We start from the raw sequence: 21,634 nt of genomic DNA on the forward strand, positions 1-21,634 counted from the left end.
CATATATTTTTATTTTCACATATGTTAAAGTAATTATCCCCAACAAAACTAATCCTATATTGATGAATGCCCCCCCCCCCCCCCCCCCGCTAACGTTTATTAGCTCACGTTAGCCATCAATATAAAGCCACAAATATTATCTGATCAATCTTTGTACATTAGATTATTATTCATAGATTAGAAAACAAAAGGAGATCGTTAATACTTGGGAATAACATGGGAATGAATGAAACGAGACCAGGTCCTAAATAAGGTACTAGACCAGAGTTCAAACTCTCTTTTTTCAAAAAGCAAAAGGTCTAGTAGGAGCCTATTTTCTATCCAGGAGAGAGGAGAGGAGAAAGGGGGGGAGGAGTGAGGAGAGAGGAGAGAGGAGGGGAGGGGAGGAGAGAGGAGAGAGGAGGGGAGGGGAGGAGGGAGGAGAGAGGAGGGGAGGAGAGAGGAGGGGAGGGGAGGAGAGAGGAGAGAAGAGGAGAGATGAGAGGAGAGGAGAGAGGAGGGAGGAGAGAGGAGAGAGAGGAGAGAGGAGGAGAGATGAGAGGAGAGGAGAGAGAGGAGGGGAGGAGAGAGGAGGAGAGGAGTGAGGAAAGAGGAGGGAGGAGAGGAGAGGAGAGAGGAGGGGAGGGAGGAGAGAAGAGGAGAGAGGAGGAGAGGAGGGGAGGGGAGAGAGGTGGGGAGATGAGAGGAGTGGGAGGAGAGGGGAGAAGAGGACAGGAGAGAGGAGGGAGAAGAGGAGAGGAGAGATGAGAGGAGGGAGGAGAGGAGAGAGGAGGGAGAAGAAGACAGGATAGAGGAGAGGAGGAGGGGAGGGAGGAGAGAGGAGAGACAAACAGCTTTGTTAAATATTGACCTCATTCCCCGCCCACACACATCTTGTTTGTATTCATTATGTTTTGCCACTAATGGCTCAAAACAACATCACCGCCATGCACACCACAGTATTACACAACTACACAGCACTACACTACACAACACTTCATAACACAACTACACAGCACTTCACAGCCCTACACAACAGAACACTACACTTCACTATACAACACCACACTACACAACAGAACACTACACTACACAACAGAACACTACACTACAACACACAACACAACAGAACACTACACTACAACACACAACACTACACTACACAGCAGAACACTACACTACACAACACAACAATAGCTCCAACCCTATTTTCTGGGCCAGCGATGTGCTGGTTTGTTTTGTGCATCCCGTTAATTGGGTTAGGGTTATTGCATTGATGATTGGTTTGCACTTGTTTCTTTAATACTGCTGCAGTTGGTGGTTCATTAGTATCTAAAATACAGAACATCTCATCCCTGTGTGAGTGTGACCACGCTGGCAGAAGAACCATCTGGTCTTTGTCATTCCTTTACATAATCAAAGAGGTTTCCACACACTTTGAAGAAATTAGTGCAAATAATTCACCAGAATGCAGGAAATTAAAATTCAAAAGAAGGAGAAAGAAAGACAGACAGAGAGGGAGAGGTAGGCGGAGAGAAAGAGGAGGAGGGGAGGGGAGGGATGGAGAGAGGGAGGGAGGGAGAGAGGGAGGGAGGGAGGCAGAGAGGGAGGGAGGGGAGGGATGGAGAGAGGGAGGGAGGGGAGAGAGGGAGGGAGAGAGGGAGGGAGGGGAGGGATGGAGAGAGGGAGGGAGGGAGAAAGAGAGGGAGGGAGGGGAGAGCTGGAGAGAGGGAGGGAGGGAGGGAGGGGAGGGATGGAGAGAGGGAGGGATGGAGAGAGGGAGGGAGAGAGGGAGGGAGGGAGGGGAGGGATGGAGAGAGGGAGGGAGAGAGGGAGGGAGGGAGGGGAGGGATGGAGAGAGGGAGGGAGGGAGAGAGGGAGGGAGGGAGGGGAGGGATGGAGAGAGGGAGGGAGGGAGGGGAGGGAGGGAGGGAGGGAGGGGAGGGATGGAGAGAGGGAGGGAGAGAGGGAGGGAGGGAGGGGAGGGATGGAGAGAGGGATTTCAAGAAAAGATGGACAGCTTACAGGTTCTATATTATTTGACTCTCTGGTATAATTTAGCAATTCAAATAAAGAACGACTTATCAGAAACAAAAGTGTAAAAAACAATAAATTCCAAATGACTATATTGTATATGAACACCCTGTTTCCCCAGCGTCCTGGAGAGAAAGTCTCTCTCTCTCTTGGTGCTAGAGCACCACCTTGTGGTAGCTCTATCTCTAGCTATGTGCCATGGCGTCGATCCTGTCCAGACTTCTTTGTTTCATATTTCTATAGGTGAAGATGTTTTTACGAACAATGTGAACCCAAAATCGTTTTATTTTTAAATGTGGAACCTTCTACTCCCTTTGAAACTCAAGTCGTGTCCTTTGCGTGACGTTGAGGCACACACACTCCTTCATTAAAGTGTTTTAATCCTACCAACGCCTCTGTTGTTCTATTTAGTTAGGGATTTAAACGATTAAACACACTTTATTAACGTTGATTTGTAATGGGAATGGATGCATGAAGTGATTCACTACAGTGGGCTGAATAGAGCTGCCTCACATCTGTTAAGAACTCTGATGTTAACACACCATCTCCAGCCTGTCTGCAGAACAACCTGTCTCTAGACCAGCCTGTCTGCAAACCAACCTGTCTGCAGACCAGCCAGTCTGTCTCCAGACCAGCCTGTCTCCAGCCCAACCTGTCTGTCTCCAGACCAGCCTGTCTCTGTGATTATCTTCGGCACTCGGCCTACGGCCATGTACCTACGACCGAATCACAGCCGTGATAATATTCAGTACAACAGCAATCGCTCTCGTGTGATATTGCTCAAGTAATGATACAAACATGAATATAATAATACAATAATTAGGTCCAGACCAGATCTGGGTGAATGTAAGCGAGCTGTACATCAAGAAAACTACAATAACAATGCGCCAATGCGGTCTGCGCATGCGCGCACACCACATATCCGAGTGCGACGCCAGTAGATAAACCTGCTGCCGAAGAGAGACGGACTGAAACGAGAAAAGGACCAATGATCCCCATATGTCCCGTGGTGTCGTTCACCTATGGTATGTATCTGCAGTATTATTATCATGTAATATCAGTGAGGGTGGAAGAACTGCCACCATGATTCCTGGCTGCATATAAAGGTGTCTCCAATGGATGTAGCCTGATGCTAACGGGAGCTTAGCTCGTTCCTATAGCGTCTAGCTTAGCGTGTAGCTTAGCATTGAGCCTGTCGTCTCCCGCAGTGCCCAGCCGGCTCGGTGAAGAGGCCAAGATGGCCACCGGCAACTACTTCGGCTTCACGCACGGCGCGGCTGCGCAGTACAGGTGAGAACCGTTGGTTTAAAAGGTTTGGTGGATGAATCTTTATTATAATTATTGTTTTAAATGTAAATTATTATTATTTCTATTCATTTTTAACTGTAATTTGTATTTGTTGTTTATATTTCTCCTATCCCTAATTGGCCACTCTTTATATTCAAATGCTTTATTCTGGGCTGCTGTCCTCTCCACATTGGTTATGAATAAAAGACCCGTCCATCAGTCTGTTTCCCTGTCACCATCTCACACATCAGCTCTGGGGACGAGGTTAATTCATTCTTTAAAGGTGTTGTATAAAAATTGGTGGCTTCTAGCTGAACTGACATTTTGGCAGAAATTGTATATAACCTATACATTATAGGGATTACTGTACACAGTAGAGGCCACCGTAGGCAGTAGAGGCCAGGCCACCGTACGGGCGTGGGCCGATGTGGGCTCCCCTGTATGTGGACTCATGGTTACCTCGGTCAATCAGTCAGACCACTAAAGTGCTCCATCGCTACATTCAGTATAGCTCCTGTGTTGCAGCACGTGTAGCTTTAATTTCTAAAACAGTTAAATTGGTTTTAACCGGTGGATGGATCGCCAGAGAAGGAAACTGGATGGTAGTTGGAGCATGTAACCGAAGGACTAGCTGCTTATTGGAAGATCGTTTTTGGATCTAGGAGAAGCAGGGGTTGAGGAGAGAGGAAAGATGAGGAAAGATGAGAAGAGAGGAAAGGTGAGAAGAGTGTAAAGATGGGGAGACGCTGCCCATAAAATAGAAAAATACCAACTCTGCAACTCTGTCTCTGTCCTCTTTACTCTTAGCTTGAGCGCTGTGGTTTCTTATTGGGTCTAGCTCAAGGATCTTTGAAAGGCCTTTGAGATCTCGTTGTTGCCTGATATTTGCGGTTTCTGGACCGCCTCACCAATTCTTTTAGCTAATAAGCGACGCTTTCCGTGGTCAAACTCCCCCTCCAACTCCACCCCTTCACTCTGATTGGGCGAGGCCTTTTGAGTGACAGCCCCTCCTGTTGTGTTTCAGCCAGCAGCCGGGCGGGGGCGTGGCCTACACCCACCCGTCCACCGTGGCGAGCTACACGGTGCACCAGGCCCCGGTGGCGGCCCACACCGTGGCGGCCGCCTACGCCCCCGCCGCCGGGGCCGTGGCCGTAGCCCGGCCCGCCCCCGTCGCCGTGGCAGCCAGCGCCGCAGCCTACGGGAGCTACCAGCCCGCCCACGCCGCCACGGACTACGGCTACGCCCAGCGGCAGGCGGAGGTGCCCCCCCCTCCACCACCCGTCACCTCCCAGAACTACCAGGTGAACCCAGGGTCAGGGGTCACAAACACCTGCAGCACAGCTAGGGTCAGAGGTCACCTGCAGCACAGCTAGGGTCAGAGGTCACCTGCAACACAGCTAGGGTCAGAGGTCACCTGCAACACAGCTAGGGTCAGAGGTCACCTGCAGCACAGCTAGGGTCAGAGGTCACCTGCAGCACAGCTAGGGTCAGAGGTCACCTGCAACACAGCTAGGGTCAGAGGTCACCTGCAGCACAGCTAGGGTCAGAGGTCACCTGCAGCACAGCTAGGGTCAGAGGTCACCTGCAACACAGCTAGGGTCAGAGGTCACCTGCAGCACAGCTAGGGTCAGAGGTCACCTGCAGCACAGCTAGGGTCAGAGGTCACCTGCAGCACAGCTAGGGTCAGAGGTCACCTGTTCATTTTAACTATGTTAAGATGAGCCTATAGGTCACGTGCTACCGCAGCCATACAGAGATTGGCTGATGTTTGTGTGTGTGTGTGTGTGTGTGTGTGTGTGTGTAGGACTCCTACTCCTACGTGCGCTCCACGGCCCCGGCTGTGGCCTACGACAGTAAGCAGTACTACCAGCAGCCCGTTGCCACGGCAGCAGTGGCAGCACCGCAGCAGACAGCTGCAGAATCCTACTACCAGACAGGTACGCCCCCCACCACACCTCCCCTGTACCCCCTCCTAACACACCTGTACCCCCTCCTAACACACCTGTACCCCCTCCTAACACACCTGTACCCCCTCCTAACACACCTGTACCCCCTCCTAACACACCTGTACCCCCTCCTAACACACCTGTACCCCCTCCTAACACACCTGTACCCCCTCCTAACACACCTGTACCCCCTCCTAACACCTGTACCCCCTCCTAACACACCTGTACCCCCTCCTAACACACCTGTACCCCCTCCTAACACACCTGTACCCCCTCCTAACACCTGTACCCCCTCCTAACACACCTGTACCCCCTCCTAACACACCTGTACCCCCTCCTAACACACCTGTACCCCCTCCTAACACCTGTACCCCCTCCTAACACACCTGTACCCCCTCCTAACACACCTGTACCCCCTCCTAACACACCTCTACCCCCTCCTAACACACCTGTACCCCCTCCTAACACACCTGTACCCCCTCCTAACACACCTGTACCCCCTCCTAACACCTGTACCCCCTCCTAACACACCTGTACCCCCTCCTAACACACCTGTACCCCCTCCTAACACACCTGTACCCCCTCCTAACACACCTGTACCCCCTCCTAACACTCCTAACACACGCTGACGGCCCCCTGTTTCTCCTGCAGCGCCTAAGCCGCTGTACACCCAGGGCGTGACCCCCTACACCCAGGGGGTCACCCCCTACACCCAGACCCGACAGGTGACTGCCATCAAGCCCGCCGCCCCCAGCCCTGCCACCTCCACCTTCTCCATCTACCCCGTGGCCTCCACCGTCCAGCCCGGCCCCCCTGCCACCGTGGTGCCCGCCTACTCCCAAAGCCCCACCTACAGCACCAACGCCGTCACTTACTCTGGTAAGACCATAGCACCACCTACAGCACCACCCACCCCCTCCTCTGGTCCTGATGCTGATGAGGAGGATGCCCCCCCTCAGGGACCTCCTACTCGGGCTACGAGGCCGCCATCTACTCGGCGGCTTCCAGCTACTACCAGCAGCAGCAGCAGCAGCAGCAGCAGAAGGCGGCGGCGGCGGTGGCGGCGACCGCTGCCTGGACCGGGACCACCTTCACCAAGAAGCCCCCCCCCTTCCAGAGCAAGCAGCTGCGGCCCAAGCCCCCCCCCAAGCCCCCGCAGATCCACTACTGCGACGTGTGCAAGATCAGCTGTGCTGGCCCGCAGGTCAGTAGGGTTAGACAGTACAGAGACAGGTCGTTAAGGAGCAGGTAGGGGTTAGACAGTACAGAGACAGGTCATTAAGGAGCAGGTAGGGGTTAGACAGTACAGAGACAGGTCATTAAGGAGCAGGTAGGGGTTAGACAGTACAGAGACAGGTCATTAAGGAGCAGGTAGGGGTTAGACAGTACAGAGACAGGTCATTAAGGAGCAGGTAGGGGTTAGACAGTACAGAGACAGGTCACTAAGGAGCAGGTAGGGGTTAGACAGTACAGAGACAGGTCATTAAGGAGCAGGTAGGGGTTAGACAGTACAGAGACAGGTCATTAAGGAGCAGTTAGGGGTTAGACAGTACAGAGACAGGTCATTAAGGAGCAGGTAGGGGTTAGACAGTACAGAGACAGGTCATTAAGGAGCAGGTAGGGGTTAGACAGTACAGAGACAGGTCATTAAGGAGCAGGTAGGGGTTAGACAGGACAGAGACAGGTCATTAAGGAGCAGGTAGGGGTTAGACAGTACAGAGACAGGTCATTAAGGAGCAGGTAGGGGTTAGACAGTACAGAGACAGGTCATTAAGGAGCAGGTAGGGGTTAGACAGTACAGAGACAGGTCATTAAGGAGCAGGTAGGGGTTAGACAGTACAGAGACAGGTCATTAAGGAGCAGGTAGGGGTTAGACAGTACAGAGACAGGTCACTAAGGAGCAGGTAGGGGTTAGACAGTACAGAGACAGGTCACTAAGGAGCAGGTAGGGGTTAGACAGTACAGAGACAGGTCACTAAGGAGCAGGTAGGGGTTAGACAGTACAGAGACAGGTCATTAAGGAGCAGGTAGGGGTTGGACAGTACAGAGACAGGTCATTAAGGAGCAGGTAGGGGTTAGACAGTACAGAGACAGGTCATTAAGGAGCAGGTAGGGGTTAGACAGTACAGAGACAGGTCATTAAGGAGCAGGTAGGGGTTAGACAGTACAGAGACAGGTCATTAAGGAGCAGGTAGGGGTTAGACAGTACAGAGACAGGTCACTAAGGAGCAGGTAGGGGTTAGACAGTACAGAGACAGGTCACTAAGGAGCAGGTAGGGGTTAGACAGTACAGAGACAGGTCACTAAGGAGCAGGTAGGGGTTGGACAGTAGAGAGACAGGTCATTAAGGAGCAGGTAGGGGTTAGACAGTACAGAGACAGGTCATTAAGGAGCAGGTAGGGGTTAGACAGTACAGAGACAGGTCATTAAGGAGCAGGTAGGGGTTAGACAGTACAGAGACAGGTCATTAAGGAGCAGGTAGGGGTTCGACACTACAGAGACAGGTCATTAAGGAGCAGGTAGGGGTTAGACAGTACAGAGACAGGTCATTAAGGAGCAGGTAGGGGTTAGACAGTACAGAGACAGGTCATTAAGGAGCTGGTAGGGGTTAGACAGTACAGAGACAGGTCATTGAGGAGCAGGTAGGGGTTAGACAGTACAGAGACAGGTCATTAAGGAGCAGGTAGGGGTTAGACAGTACAGAGACAGGTCATTAAGGAGCAGGTAGGGGTTAGACAGTACAGAGACAGGTCATTAAGGGTTTAGATGGGTCATTAAGGGGGTTAGACGGGTCATTAAGGGGGTTAGACAGTACAGAGACAGGTCATTAAGGGGGTTAGACGAGTCATTAAGTGGGGGTTAGACAGTACAGAGACAGGTCGTTAAGGGGGTTAGACGGGTCATTAAGTGGGGGTTAGACAGTACAGAGACAGGTCGTTAAGGGGGTTAGACGGGTCAATAACGGGGTTAGACAGTACAGAGACAGGTCATTAAGGGGGTAAGACGGGTCATTAAGGGAGTTAGACGGGTCATTAAGGGGGTAAGAAGGGTCATTAAGGGGGTTAGACGGGTCATTAAGGGGGTTAGACAGGTCTTTAAGGGGGTTAGACGGGTCTTTAAGGGGGTTAGACGGGTCATTAAGGGGGTTAGACAGTACAGAGACAGGTCATTAAGGGGGTTAGACGGGTCATTAAGTGGGGGTTAGACAGTACAGAGACAGGTCATTAAGGGGGTTAGACGGGTCAATAACGGGGTTAGACATTACAGAGACAGGTCATTAAGGGGGTAAGACGGGTCATTAAGGGAGTAAGACGGGTCATTAAGGGAGTTAGACAGGTCATTAAGGGGGTTAGACGGGTCATTAAGGGGGTTAGACAGGTCATTAAGGGGGTTAGACGGGTCATTAAGGGGGTTAGATAGGTCATTAAGGGGGTTAGACGGGTCATTAAGGGGGTTAGACAGGTCTTTAAGGGGGTTAGACGGGTCTTTAAGGGGGTTAGACGGGTCATTAAGGGGGTTAGACAGTACAGAGACAGGTCATTAAGGGGGTTAGACGGGTCATTAAGTGGAGGTTAGACAGTACAGAGACAGGTCATTGAGGAGCAGGTAGGGGTTAGACAGTACAGAGACAGGTCATTAAGGGGGTTAGACGGGTCATTAAGTGGGGGTTAGACAGTACAGAGACAGGTCATTAAGGGGGTTAGACGGGTCAATAACGGGGTTAGACATTACAGAGACAGGTCATTAAGGGGGTAAGACGGGTCATTAAGGGAGTAAGACGGGTCATTAAGGGAGTTAGACGGGTCATTAAGGGGGTTAGACAGGTCATTAAGGGGGTTAGACGGGTCATTAAGGGGGTTAGACAGGTCATTAAGGGGGTTAGACGGGTCATTAAGGGGGTTAGACAGGTCTTTAAGGGGGTTAGACGGGTCTTTAAGGGGGTTAGAAGGGTCATTAAGGGGGTTAGACAGTACAGAGACAGGTCATTAAGGGGGTTAGACGGGTCATTAAGTGGAGGTTAGACAGTACAGAGACAGGTCATTAAGGGGGTTAGACGGGTCATTAAGGGGGTTAGACAGGTCGTAAAGGGGTTTAGACAGGTCATTAAGGGGGCTAGACGGGTCATTAAGGGGGTTAGACGGGTCATTAAGGGGGTTAGACGGGTCTTTAATGGGGTTAGACAGGTCATTCAGGGGTTAGACAGGTCTCTAAGGGGTTAGACAGGTCTCTAAGGGGGTTAGACAGGTCTCTAAGGGGTTAGACAGGTCTTTAAGGGGTTAGACAGGTCTTTAAGGGGTTAGACAGGTCTATAAGGGGTTAGACAGGTCTTTAAGGGGTTTAGACAGGTCTTTAAGGGGGCTAGACGGGTCATTAAGGGGGTTAGACGGGTCATTAAGGGGGTTAGACGGGTCTTTAAGGGGGTTAGACAGGTCTTTAAGGGGGTTAGACAGGTCATTCAGGGGGTTAGACAGGTCTTTAAGGGGGTAAGACAGGTCTCTAAGGGGTTAGACAGGTCTTTAAGGGGTTAGACAGGTCTCTAAGGGGTTAGACAGGTCTATAAGGGGTTAGACAGGTCTATAAGGGGTTAGACAGGTCTCTAAGGGGTTAGACAGGTCTATAAGGGGTTAGACAGGTCTCTAAGGGGGTTAGACGGGTCTCTAAGGGGTTAGACAGGTCTCTCAGGGGGTTAGACAGGTCTCTAAGGGGGTTAGACAGGTCTCTAAGGGGGTTAGACAGGTCTCTAAGGGGGTTAGACAGGTCATTCAGGGGGTTAGACAGGTCTTTAAGGGGTTAGACAGGTCTTTAAGGGGGTAAGACAGGTCTCTAAGGGGGTTAGACAGGTCTCTAAGGGGGTTAGACGGGTCTCTAAGGGGTTAGACAGGTCTCTAGGGGGTTAGACAGGTCTCTCAGGGGGTTAGACAGTACGAAGGCTCACCAGCAGCCTGTGTTCTGACAGACGTACAAGGAGCACCTGGAGGGTCAGAAGCACAAGAAGAAGGAGGCGGCGCTGAAGGCGTCCCAGAGCTCCGCCTCCGCGGCCGGGGGCGCTACGGGCGCGGCGAGGGGGACCCAGAACCAGCTGCGCTGCGAGCTGTGTGACGTGTCCTGCACCGGGGCGGACGCCTACGCTGCCCACCTCCGCGGCGCCAAACACCAGAAGGTACTTCATTAACACAGCCATCAACACCCTAACCCCTCGCCTAGCCCCCTGTCTCCTAGCCCCCTGTCTCCTAGCCCCCTGTCTCCTAGCCCCCTGCTAGTCTCCTAGCCCCCTGCTGGTCTCCTAGCCCCCTGTCTCCTAGCCCCCTGTCTCCTAGCCCCCTGTCTCCTAGCCCCCTGCTGGTCTCCTAGCCCCCTGCTGGTCTCCTAGCCCCCTGCTAGTCTCCTAGCCCCCTGCTGGTCTCCTAGCCCCCTGTCTCCTAGCCCCCTGTCTCCTAGCCCCCTGCTAGTCTCCTAGCCCACTGTCTGCTAGCCCCCTGTCTCCTAGCCCCCTGCTGGTCTCCTAGCCCCCTGCTGGTCTCCTAGCCCCCTGCTAGTCTCCTAGCCCCCTGCTGGTCTCCTAGCCCCCTGCTGGTCTCCTAGCCCCCTGCTGGTCTCCTAGCCCCCTGTCTCCTAGCCCCCTGCTAGTCTCCTAGCCCCCTGTCTGGTAGCCCCCTGTCTCCTAGCCCCCTGTCTCCTAGCCCCCTGCTAGTCTCCTAGCCCCCTGTCTCCTAGCCCCCTGTCTCCTAGCCCCCTGTCTCCTAGCCCCCTGCTAGTCTCCTAGCCCCCTGCTGGTCTCCTAGCCCCCTGCTAGTCTCCTAGCCCCCTGTCTCCTAGCCCCCTGCTGGTCTCCTAGCCCCCTGTCTCCTAGCCCCCTCTCTCCTAGCCCCCTGCTGGTCTCTTAGCCCTGCTGACCTGTGATTGGTCCCCACCAGGTGGTCTCCTAGCCCTGCTGACCTGTGATTGGTTCCCACCAGGTGGTGAAGCTCCACACCAAACTGGGGAAGCCCATCCCCTCGACAGAGCCCAGCGTGGTGCCTCAGACCAGCACTGCCCCCTCCTCCACCAAGACCTCCACCTCCAGCCTGCCCGCTGCCTCCACCCAGGCCTCCACCACAGCCCCCCAGGGGGCCTCCAGCACCTACCTGAAGCCCGTCGCCATGGTGAGCGGAGCGGCGGGCAAGGCGCCCAGCTCCTCCGCCGCCGCTGTGAAGAAGGTCGCTGCGCCTAAGATCCACTTCGTTGGTGAGATGATGCTTGGTTCTTCACCCAGAGAGGAGCCTGGGAGCGGGGGCCGGTCCTGGGCCAGGACCCTGAGTCACCACGTCTGTCTGTTTCAGGGGGCAACAAGCTGCAGACCACGGCCAAGGCAGAGGAGCCCCGGGCACCGGCGGCCCGGCCCGCCGCCGCGCCCTCCAGCGAGCCCAAGAGCGAGGTGGCCGAGTCCCTGGCCGCCCTGCAGAGCGAGGTGCAGCCCGTGGGACACGACTACGTGGAGGAGGTACCTGAGAGCTGTCCCCCACACACCTGAGAGCTGTCCCCCACACACCTGAGAGCTGTCCCCCACACACCTGAGAGCTGTCCCCCACACACCTGAGAGCTGTCCCCCACACACCTGAGAGCTGTCCCCCACACACCTGAGAGCTGTCCCCCACACACATTTTATATTCAACAAATCTTCACGTTAGCCATCAGAGCGATGACTCACCGGTGAGAGTCCTGTGTGTCTGCTGTCAGACCAGTGGTGGTGTAGAGTGTCACCCTTTGTCTCCTCTCAGGTCCGTAACGATGAAGGTAAAGTGATCCGCTTCCACTGTAAGCTGTGTGAGTGCAGCTTCAACGACCCCAACGCCAAGGAGATGCACCTGAAGGGCCGGCGCCACCGCCTGCAGTACAAGGTGAGGAGAACCAGGAGCTCTGTGGGCAGGGGGAGACGTACCAGGGGGAGACGTACCAGGGGGAGACGTACCAGGGGGAGACGTACCAGGAGGAGACGTACCAGGGGGAGACGTACCAGGGGGAGACGTACCAGGAGGAGACGTACCAGGGGGAGACGTACCAGGGGGAGACGTACCAGGGGGAGACGTACCAGGGGGAGACGTACCAGGGGGAGACGTACCCGGGGGAGACGTACCAGGAGGAGACGTACCAGGAGCTCTGTGGGCAGAGGCTGACCCTGTTCTTCTGTTTGTAGAAAAAGGTGAACCCTGAACTCCAGGTCGAGGTGAAGCCAAGCATCCGCGCCCGCAAGGTCCAGGAGGAGAAGATGAGGAAGCAGATGCAGAAGGAGGAGTACTGGAGGAGGCGCGAGGAGGAGGAGCGCTGGAGGATGGAGATGAGGTGGGGATACTGCCTGGAGGGGGTGGTTCTGCCTCCCCATGCAGTGTACTGATCCAGCTCTGGTTCTCCCAGGAGGTACGAGGAGGACATGTACTGGAGGCGCATGGAGGAGGAGCACCACTGGGACGACCGCCGCCGCCTGCCGGACGGGGGCTACCTGCAGGGCCCCCCCGGGCCCCCCGGGCTGCTGGGGGTCCGCCCCGGCATGCCAGGCCCTCAGCCTCTGGGGCCCATGGTACGGCCCGCCTCGACCTCACTGCCTCAGTGAACAGGATCTATTGATCTATTGATCTATTGATCTATTGATCTAGTGTGGTATGGATCGTGATCTATTGATCTAGTGTGGTATGGATCGTGATCTATTGATCTAGTGTGGTATGGATCGTGATCTATTGATCTAGTTGGGTATGGATCGTGATCTATTGATCTAGTGTGGTATTGATGAGTGCTGCCTCCTGCAGCCCCCCCGGCGGCCAGACTCCTCTGACGACCGCTACGTGATGACGAAGCACGCCGCCATCTACCCTTCGGAGGACGAGCTGCAGGCCATCCAGAAGATCGTCTCCATCACAGAGCGCGCCCTCAAGCTGGTGTCTGACATCATCACGGACCAGGACAAGGAGGAGGACCCGGAGAAGACAACAGAGAAGAGCCAGGAGAAGAGCCAGGAGAAGAGCCAGGAGAAGATGGACTCGCCCAAAGACAGGTGAGTCTTCACTGTGTTTCAGGGTTACTATGAAGTACTGTTATAGAGATGAACCTATGGGCAGCACAAACTGTGTGTGTGTGTGTGCAGGGCCCTGAAGGGGGTGATGAGGGTGGATGTCCTGGCTAAGGGGCTCCTCTTACGTGGGGACCAGAACGTGAACCTGGTGCTGCTGTGCTCGGAGCGGCCGACCCACTGCCTGCTGACCAGCATCGTGGAGCACCTGCCGGCACAGCTCACGGTACCCCTGCTTTAACGAGTTCATCTGGATGAGGCAGACCCTAGAGGGGTGTGAGGTCCCTTTGTGTTGAGGTGAAGTTGGACCAGCTGCTAGGGGGGGGACTCATGGCCGACCTGCTGCAGCGGTCCAAGGTCTCCTCCTTCAGACAGGGGTCAGTCCCCTAGTCTTGAGGCCCAACTCTTGACGCTGCCGACGGCAGACTGTGAGAACTGTTGCTGCTCGTATGCGGGGAAAGACGTACCCTGAGCCTGTCGTTGCGGTTCTGCAGGTGGTGACGCCAGAGAAGTACGAGGTGAAGGGTTCCGTCCAGGAAGCCGCCATCATCCTCACTTCCTGTTCAGAGCCGAAGATGCAAGTGACCATCACTCTGACGTCGCCCGTCATCAGAGAGGACGGAGTCCAGGAAGGAGGTTGGAGACGTCCCTGCAGTCTCTCCCCCTTCTCTCTACACCCCCCGTCTCTCTCTCCCCTACTCTATATATATCTATATCTCTATCTGTCTATATATATATATCTATATATTAAAATCAATCTGATCTAATGGGTCAATGTATTGAATCAGACTCTTAAGAGCAGCTCCCTGGTGGCACGTCACATTTCAGCCATTTTATCTCCTCTAGTTTCTTCTCATGCGTGCGTCAGGCTCTTACTGTAGACAACGAGATGCTTCCCGGAGGCCCTCAGAGGCAGAGGGTGATGTTCGTAGGCTCCGAGCGTCTGGACCTTCTTCTGGAGTCCCTTTCTTCATCATACCTGCAAACTCGTTGCCTTTAGCTGAAATTCACCACGCTGGTAGAAAAGTTTGATCAATTTTGAGCCAGTGGTTGTTCTATTATAAGATCCTGACCACATCCTCCACACTGATGGTGTCTGTTGGGAGCGTATCATCATTACTTCTCGACTGAACCAGACCGTGGGTGGAGTGGTGGACGGGCTATGACCTCTGAACCCCCAGCCCTGTGGAGCCATGCTGGTGGCCGAGGAGGTCTCCTCATTGTCTCCCAGGAGCTTCACCTGGAACAGGTCACTGCAGGCTCACCTGCTGACATCTTGTTTGCAGTACTGCGGTATCAAAGGCAGTTTAAAAGAGGAATGAGAAACCCTAGTTTAGCACATTTGATGTTCAGTGAACTTATCTTCTTGTCCCTATCGCGAGTTTGCAGGTGTGATAATTAAAAGCATTGATATGCACTGACTACACTCCACTCAGGAACCCTGAAGCTATCCATATTGAACGCCTATTTCTACCCATTCAATGAGACGTAGAATGTGCAGTTTGAACAGTGCCAGCAGTGACGCTCTTAGGGCCCCGCTCTATAATCGATCTCTTAAATGCTCTCCTGAAACCAAGCATGATCAGTGTCTGCATTGTGTCAGTGTAGACCTCCTGGGATTGGGTTTCCTCGTAGTGCTAATGCATCTCAGCTGCTTCTAGACGTCCACAGACGCTCCGGTGGAGTCCAGAGGCCGTCTTAACTTGAGAACCTGGTGTGAAACTCCAACTTCACGATTAACTGCAAAGTTTCTCTGATTGTACTTTGTGGCAAAGTTTGAATTGTGCGCCATTTTCTCAATTTAGGACTCCACTTAGGATGCAAGGAGCCGGGGTCGCGCCTCCGCAGGAAACGAACATAGCTCGTTGTCCGGCCGCTGGAGGCGCTCAGAGCACTCCCTCAGTCTCACCACAACCTCTCACTAATCAGGCCTCTGAACCACAAACGGCTCCTAAATCACCCCCTTTTTTCCAAACACTGAGAGCCCTGGTTACAAAGCACTGTGTCCAACTGGGATCAGGAGGGCTACGACGGGCCATCAGGTGATCAGGGCGAGGGGTTGTAAGGGAGGGGGTCTGACGTGTTGACGACTGACTGGGTGTGCATGCAGCGACCTCCTGACCCTTCGCCTGCTGGGGCCTTAAAGTGTTCTTTCCTTTCCAGCACGCATCGCTGCCTCGTGTCTCCTAGTCCAGCCTAAAGCCTCTCAAACAAACCTTAAGTGACTCCCAGTGTCTCCGGAAGGGTTTCTGACCAAGGTCCCCCCAATCACCCCTCAGAACACTTTGCCACACCTACCGTCACCACACCTGTTGCTCCCACACACACCATCCTCCACCTACACCATCAGCCCCACCCTGCAGTGGGTTAGGGTTACTAGACATGGTGGGTCAGGGTTGGTAACACTAGACATGGGATGGGTTAGTTAGACCGGGCTAAGTACCACTAGACATGTGATGGGGTACTTAAACCGGGGTTAGTACCATGGGGGACCAGGGTTAGTACCACTAGACATGTGATGGGTTAGTTAGACCGGGCTAAGTACCACTAGACATGTGATGGGTTAGTTAGACCAGGGTTAGTACCACGAGACATGTGATGGGTTAGTTAGACCGGGGTTAGTACCACGAGACATGTGATGGGTTAGTTAGACCGGGGTTAGTACCACGAGACATGTGATGGGTTAGTTATACCGGGGTTAGTACCACTAGACATGTGATGGGTTAGTTAGACCAGGGTTAGTACCACTAGACATGTGATGGGTTAGTTATACCGGGGTTAGTACCACTAGACATGTGATGGGTTAGTTAGACCGGGGTTAGTACCACTAGACATGTGATGGGTGAGTTATACCGGGGTTAATACCACTAGACATGTGATGGGTTAGTTAGACCGGGGTTAGTGCCACTAGACATGTGATGGGTTAGTTAGACCGGGGTTAGTGCCACTAGACATGTGATGGGTTAGTTAGACCGGGGTTAGTACCACTAGACATGTGATGGGTTAGTTAGACCGGGGTTAGTACCACTAGACATGTGATGGGTTAGTTATACCGGGGTTAGTGCCACTAGACATGTGATGGGTTAGTTAGACCGGGGTTAGTACCACTAGACATGTGATGGGTGAGTTATACCGGGGTTAGTACCACTAGACATGTGATGGGTTAGTTAGACCGGGGTTAGTGCCATGCTAGGTGCACCAGACACTGATCCGACTCAGGGATTCTTTGGTATGTGTGGCAAATTGTTTCATCATGTTTGTTCTGGACCTGGTCAAACACCCAGCCTACTCCTCTTCCTCACCCCTCTTGACAATTGGATCCGTGTTGTAGAGACGGGGAGCGACCCGGCCCACCTGGACGGGCACAAATGCCTCTCGGCTCTGGCAGCCCTGCGTCACGCCAAGTGGTTCCAGGTTGGAGCTTCCTTTACTTCCTTGTTGTAGCCTTATGTGATGAGGTCCGCCTTTCATTCTTTACATTTTGGTCTTTTTCATTTTAAACACTGCGATTGAAACCCCCCAAAATTACTTTATTCTAAGACGATATATTCAAGGATGCCAACTTTTTTTTAAAGCTTTTTAAAACATGACAAGTTAAGGTCTTCACACCATTCCAGTGAACCGCTGTGGTACAACATGAATCACTGCATTACAACATGACTGGCATCCTTGTCTCCCCTCCCGCCATCGGTAGGCCATATTGTAGCTGCTATGATTCCATAAGGCTGCAGGATGATGAGTCTCATGGATAAGGTTCATGTCTGTACTGTGACGACGGTAGGATAGGGACTGGGCGAGCGCAGGGGTCAGTCTGCCGGGCGTCGCTGGGTACCAGACCTCAGGCAAAGTGACCCGCTGCCCTCCCCCCGGCCCCTATCCTCCCTCAGGTCCACCCAGTGTGGCCCTGGGAGCTACTGGGACAACCTGTGGTCAGAGTTTAGAAGATGCCAAGGAAGGCTTCGTCCTCCTTCAACATCTTGCAAACTTTGAACTGATACTAACGACAAGGTGCCATGGTGCTGACTGGTGGCTGAATGTCAACTAGTAAACTCTTTACTAGTTACTCTAAAACCAGCTGAGCAGCTCTGATACCAGTAGTGACCTGTGTGTGTGTGTGTGTGTGTGTGTGTGTGTGTGTGCACGCCTCACTGGCCTGAACTAACTGTGTACTGCATCACAAGGCTAGAGCCAATGGCCTCCAGTCCTGCGTCATCATCATCCGTATCCTGAGGGACCTCTGTCAGAGGGTACCCACCTGGTCCTCCTTCCCCGGCTGGGTGAGTGCTAAAAGAAGTAGAGATGTATTTTCAAACCTTAAGGTTGCAGTAAGACCATAAAGAGCCCATGCATATGGAAACGTTTTGGGGCTCTAGAGTCAATAATGGCAACGCTATTGAAATTGTTCCTAAATAAAAAATCCTCAAAAATAAGAAGAGATATATATTTTTCAAAACTAAAGGTTGTAGTAGGACCATAAAGAGGCCATGCCTCTATGGAACAAGTTTTGGGCTCTAGAGTCAATAATGGTGACGCTATTAAAATGTTACCATTGTGGTCGTTTTCAGTTTTGCACTTTGCAGACGGTCCCTAAGCTCGCGGCTGAAAGCCGACAGCTCATAGAAGACAATGCCATCCACCGCTCACTAGAGACGGCTGTTTGGATGGAACAAGGTTGAGCAGTTCTCTAGGTTACTACACCAAGAGAACCGGAGGGGTAGGGTGAGGGGTAGGGTTAGTAGTAGGGTTAGTAGTAGTAGGGTTAGTAGTAGTAGGGTTAGTAGGGGTTAGGGGCCCCCATGGCGGGGTGTTGATGTGAGACGTTCTGTCTGAACCTCTACCAGAGGAACTGCAGCAGGCGGTGTCTCAGGTCCTCAGGACAGAGGGCCTCTGGGCTCTATGGGGTCCTGCTGGGGGCCCCTGAGCTCTGCGGGGTCCTGCTGGGGGCCTCTGGGCTCTATGGGGTCCTGCTGGGGGCCTCTGGGCTCTATGGGGTCCTGCTGGGGGCCTCTGGGCTCTATGGGGTCCTGCTGGGGTCCTCTGGGCTCTATGGGGTCCTGCTGGGGGCCTCTGAGCTCTATGGGGTCCTGCTGGGGGCCTCTGAGCTCTGCGGGGTCCTGCTGGGGGCCTCTGGGCTCTATGGGGTCCTGCTGGGGGCCCCTGAGCTCTGGGAGGTCCTGCTGGGGGCCCCTCTGGGGGCCCCTCTGGGGGGTCCACCTGGGAGCAGATGTAGGTCTCCTGTCAGAACGTGTCTGGTTCCCAGTGCGGAAAACATCATGCAGAAGAACAGAATGATCAGACATGAATCGATGGTCCATTAAGATCAACATGAGTTGATATTAGTGGTGGGTTCTCTGCCTCTGATTACGGAGATCAGGGCGGTGGCTGACGGTCTCCTCCTCCTCCTCCTCCTCCTCCAGGCCATGGAGCTCCTTGTGGAGAAGGCCATCAGCAGCGCCTCCGGCCCGCTGAGCCCCGGAGACGCCCTGCGCCGCGTGTTCGAGTGCATCTCCTCCGGGATCCTCCTGTCTGGTAGGTCCTAGACCCTCCTGGTAGGTCTAGACCCTCCTGGTAGGTCCTAGACCCTCCTGGTAGGTCTAGACCCTCCTGGTAGGTCCTACACCCTCCTGGTAGGTCTAGATCCTCTAGACCCTCCTGGTAGGTCCTAGACCCTCCTGGTAGGTCTAGACCCTCTAGACCCTCCTGGTAGGTCTAGACCCTCCTGGTAGGTCCTAGACCCTCCTGGTAGGTCTAGACCCTCCTGGTAGGTCCTACACCCTCCTGGTAGGTCTAGATCCTCTAGACCCTCCTGGTAGGTCTAGGCCCTCCTGGTAGGTCTAGATCCTCTAGACCCTCCTGCTAGGTCCTAGACCCTCCTGGTAGGTCTAGACCCTCCTGGTAGGTCCTAGACCCTCCTGGTAGGTCTAGACCCTCCTGGTAGGTCCTACACCCTCCTGGTAGGTCTAGATCCTCTAGACCCTCCTGGTAGGTCTAGACCCTCCTGGTAGGTCTAGATCCTCTAGACCCTCCTGGTAGGTCCTAGACCCTCTCTCTAGGGTACTGTATTGAGGTGGGTGGCCTGTGGTTTGTGTGACGGTGCGGGTGGTGTAACGATGCGGGTGGTGTAACGATGCGGGTGGTGTAACGGTGTAACAATGCGGGTGGTGTAACGATGCGGGTGGTGTAACGGTGTAACGATGTGGGTGGTGTAACGATGTGGGTGGTGTAACAATGTGGGTGGTGTAACGATGTGGGTGGTGTAACGATGCGGGTGGTGTAACGATGCGGGTGGTGTAACGATGTAACAATGCGGGTGGTGTAACAATGCGGGTGGTGTAACGGTGCAACGATGCGGGTGGTGTAACGATGCGGGTGGTGTAATGATGGTGTCCTACAGGGGGTCCTGGTCTCCTGGACCCATGTGAGAAGAATCCCAGCGACACCCTGAGCTCCATGCAGGAGCAGCACAGGGAGGACATCACCTCCAGCGCCCAGGTACCCCCCTCCACCTCCACCCCCCGGGGTCCAGGTACCCCCCCTCCACCTCCACCCCCCGGGGTCCAGGTACCCCCCTCCACCTCCACCCCCCGGGGTCCAGGTACCCCCCTCCACCTCCACCCCCCGGGGTCCAGGTACCCCCCCTCCACCTCCACCCCCCGGGGTCCAGGTACCCCCCTCCACCTCCACCCCCCGGGGTCCAGGTACCCCACCTCCACCTCCAACCCCGGGGTCCAGGTACCCCCCCTCCACCTCCACCCCCCGGGGTCCAGGTACCCCCCTCCACCTCCACCCCCGGGGTCCAGGTACCCCCCTCCACCTCCACCCCCCGGGGTCCAGGTACCCCCCTCCACCTCCACCCCCCGGGGTCCAGGTACCCCACCTCCACCTCCACCCCCCGGGGTCCAGGTACCCCCCTCCACCTCCACCTCCACCCCCCGGGGTCCAGGTACCCCCCTCCACCTCCACCCCCGGGGTTCACCTGATCTGATGTAGCCTGATGTCCTACTGCTGCTGACAAACTGATTTAAGATGTTCTAGAGGAGCTCTACAGACTCCAGATGTTCTAGAGGAGCTCTACAGACTCCAGATGTTCTAGAGGAGCTCTACAGACTCCAGATGTTCTAGAGGAGCTCTACAGACTCCAGATGTTCTAGAGGAGCTCTACAGACTCCAGATGTTCTAGAGGAGCTCTACAGACTCCAGATGTTCTAGAGGAGCTCTACAGACTCCAGATGTTCTAGAGGAGCTCTACAGACTCCAGATGTTCTAGAGGAGCCCTACAGACTCCAGATGTTCTAGAGGAGCTCTACAGACTCCAGATGTTCTAGAGGAGCTCTACAGACTCCAGATGTTCTAGAGGAGCTCAGACGTGTGCTGCTCTCTTCCAGTTCGCGCTGCGCCTCCTGGCCTTCCGTCAGATCCACAAGGTTCTCTGCATGGATCCCCTGCCCCAGATGAACCCGCGCTTCAGCGTGCGCAACCAGCGCAAGCGTCGCCGAGACAACAGCGAGGGCACGGACAGCCTGGAGGGCGAAGGCAAGAAGGACAAGAAGGACTTCGAGGGGTTCTGAGCCTCCTCAGTCTATCAAAGCTGGTTGAGCTTTGGATAACGTCTGGGAAGTGTTTGCTGAGCCGCTTCCTGTCCTCCGCACTGTCACTCGTCAGTTACTGTTCCTTGTCCTTTCATGAGTTATTTTATTGAGTTTTTCTACAGCTGAGAGTCGTAACTCCAGCTGTGGTCGTGACTCCAGCTGTGACTCCAGCTGTGGTCGTGACTCCAGCTGTGACCCCAGCTGTGACTCCAGCTGTTAACTGTTCCCAGGGGGCCATGGGCCCTGAACGGGGTTCTGTCCGCTCCTCGTTTCCTCTGACAGTCTGATATTATTTCTCATGGCGAGTTATTAAGAGGCGGTTGTGTTCTGAAGAAAGGCTCCTCAAAGAGTCCTGATATATTGTAATATTCCTATAATCTACTCCTCATGGAAAGCTTTGGTTTTGAAGCATGGCTCCCGTCAATGTGTTTTTGGTTTTAGTTTTAATATAGAAGTCTCCTTAATGCTCTGTAGTTCATATGAAGATTTTTAAGTTAAAAAGTGATTACAATAGAAGTATGATGTTGTAATTGTGGTTTGCGGTCCGCTCCTCAATGTGTTCTCTGCCACAGCAGAATTAAACATTTACCAATGAATTTGCTTTCTTTGCCTCTCTGTGGAACGGTTCACACTTAACTTCAATAATATAACATATATAATATAATAAAACGAACATGGGAGAGCCGCACGGGGTGTATCCAACCAATGGCAACGCTGGGTGAGGGAACAGGGGCGTAGCCAACCAATGGCAACGCTGG

General features: G+C 54.0%; 1 protein-coding gene across 3 annotated transcripts; it reads left to right on the forward strand.

Moving 5' to 3' along the window:
* Positions 1 to 2,941: 2,941 nt before the first annotated feature.
* zfr (zinc finger RNA binding protein) lies at positions 2,942 to 21,448 on the forward strand. Of its 3 annotated transcripts, none has more exons than XR_013812151.1 (20): positions 2,942 to 3,038; positions 3,222 to 3,303; positions 4,325 to 4,601; positions 5,105 to 5,237; positions 5,898 to 6,125; positions 6,206 to 6,450; positions 10,204 to 10,407; positions 11,204 to 11,471; positions 11,567 to 11,727; positions 12,005 to 12,124; positions 12,421 to 12,566; positions 12,639 to 12,801; positions 13,028 to 13,272; positions 13,363 to 13,513; positions 13,782 to 13,923; positions 16,619 to 16,701; positions 17,469 to 17,564; positions 18,705 to 18,859; positions 18,947 to 18,994; positions 19,034 to 19,061. XR_013812151.1 is itself a non-coding variant. In XM_079744688.1 (20 exons), the coding sequence occupies exons 1-20, from the start codon at positions 3,002 to 3,004 to the stop codon at positions 20,853 to 20,855; spliced, it is 3,174 nt and encodes a 1,057-aa protein (XP_079600814.1). In that variant the 5' UTR covers positions 2,942 to 3,001; the 3' UTR covers positions 20,856 to 21,448. The 3 variants fall into 3 exon arrangements, 1 of the variants encoding a protein (XP_079600814.1); XM_079744688.1 differs by lacking the exons at positions 18,947 to 18,994; positions 19,034 to 19,061 and adding exons at positions 19,682 to 19,779; positions 20,673 to 21,448 and having other exon boundaries at positions 18,705 to 18,816; XR_013812152.1 differs by lacking the exons at positions 16,619 to 16,701; positions 18,947 to 18,994; positions 19,034 to 19,061 and having other exon boundaries at positions 18,705 to 18,719.
* The last annotated feature ends 186 nt before the right edge of the window (positions 21,449 to 21,634 follow it).

The sequence above is a fragment of the Pollachius pollachius genome (genome assembly GCF_949987615.1).
Source record: "Pollachius pollachius genome assembly, chromosome: 1".
Taxonomy (NCBI): Eukaryota; Metazoa; Chordata; class Actinopteri; order Gadiformes; family Gadidae; genus Pollachius; species Pollachius pollachius.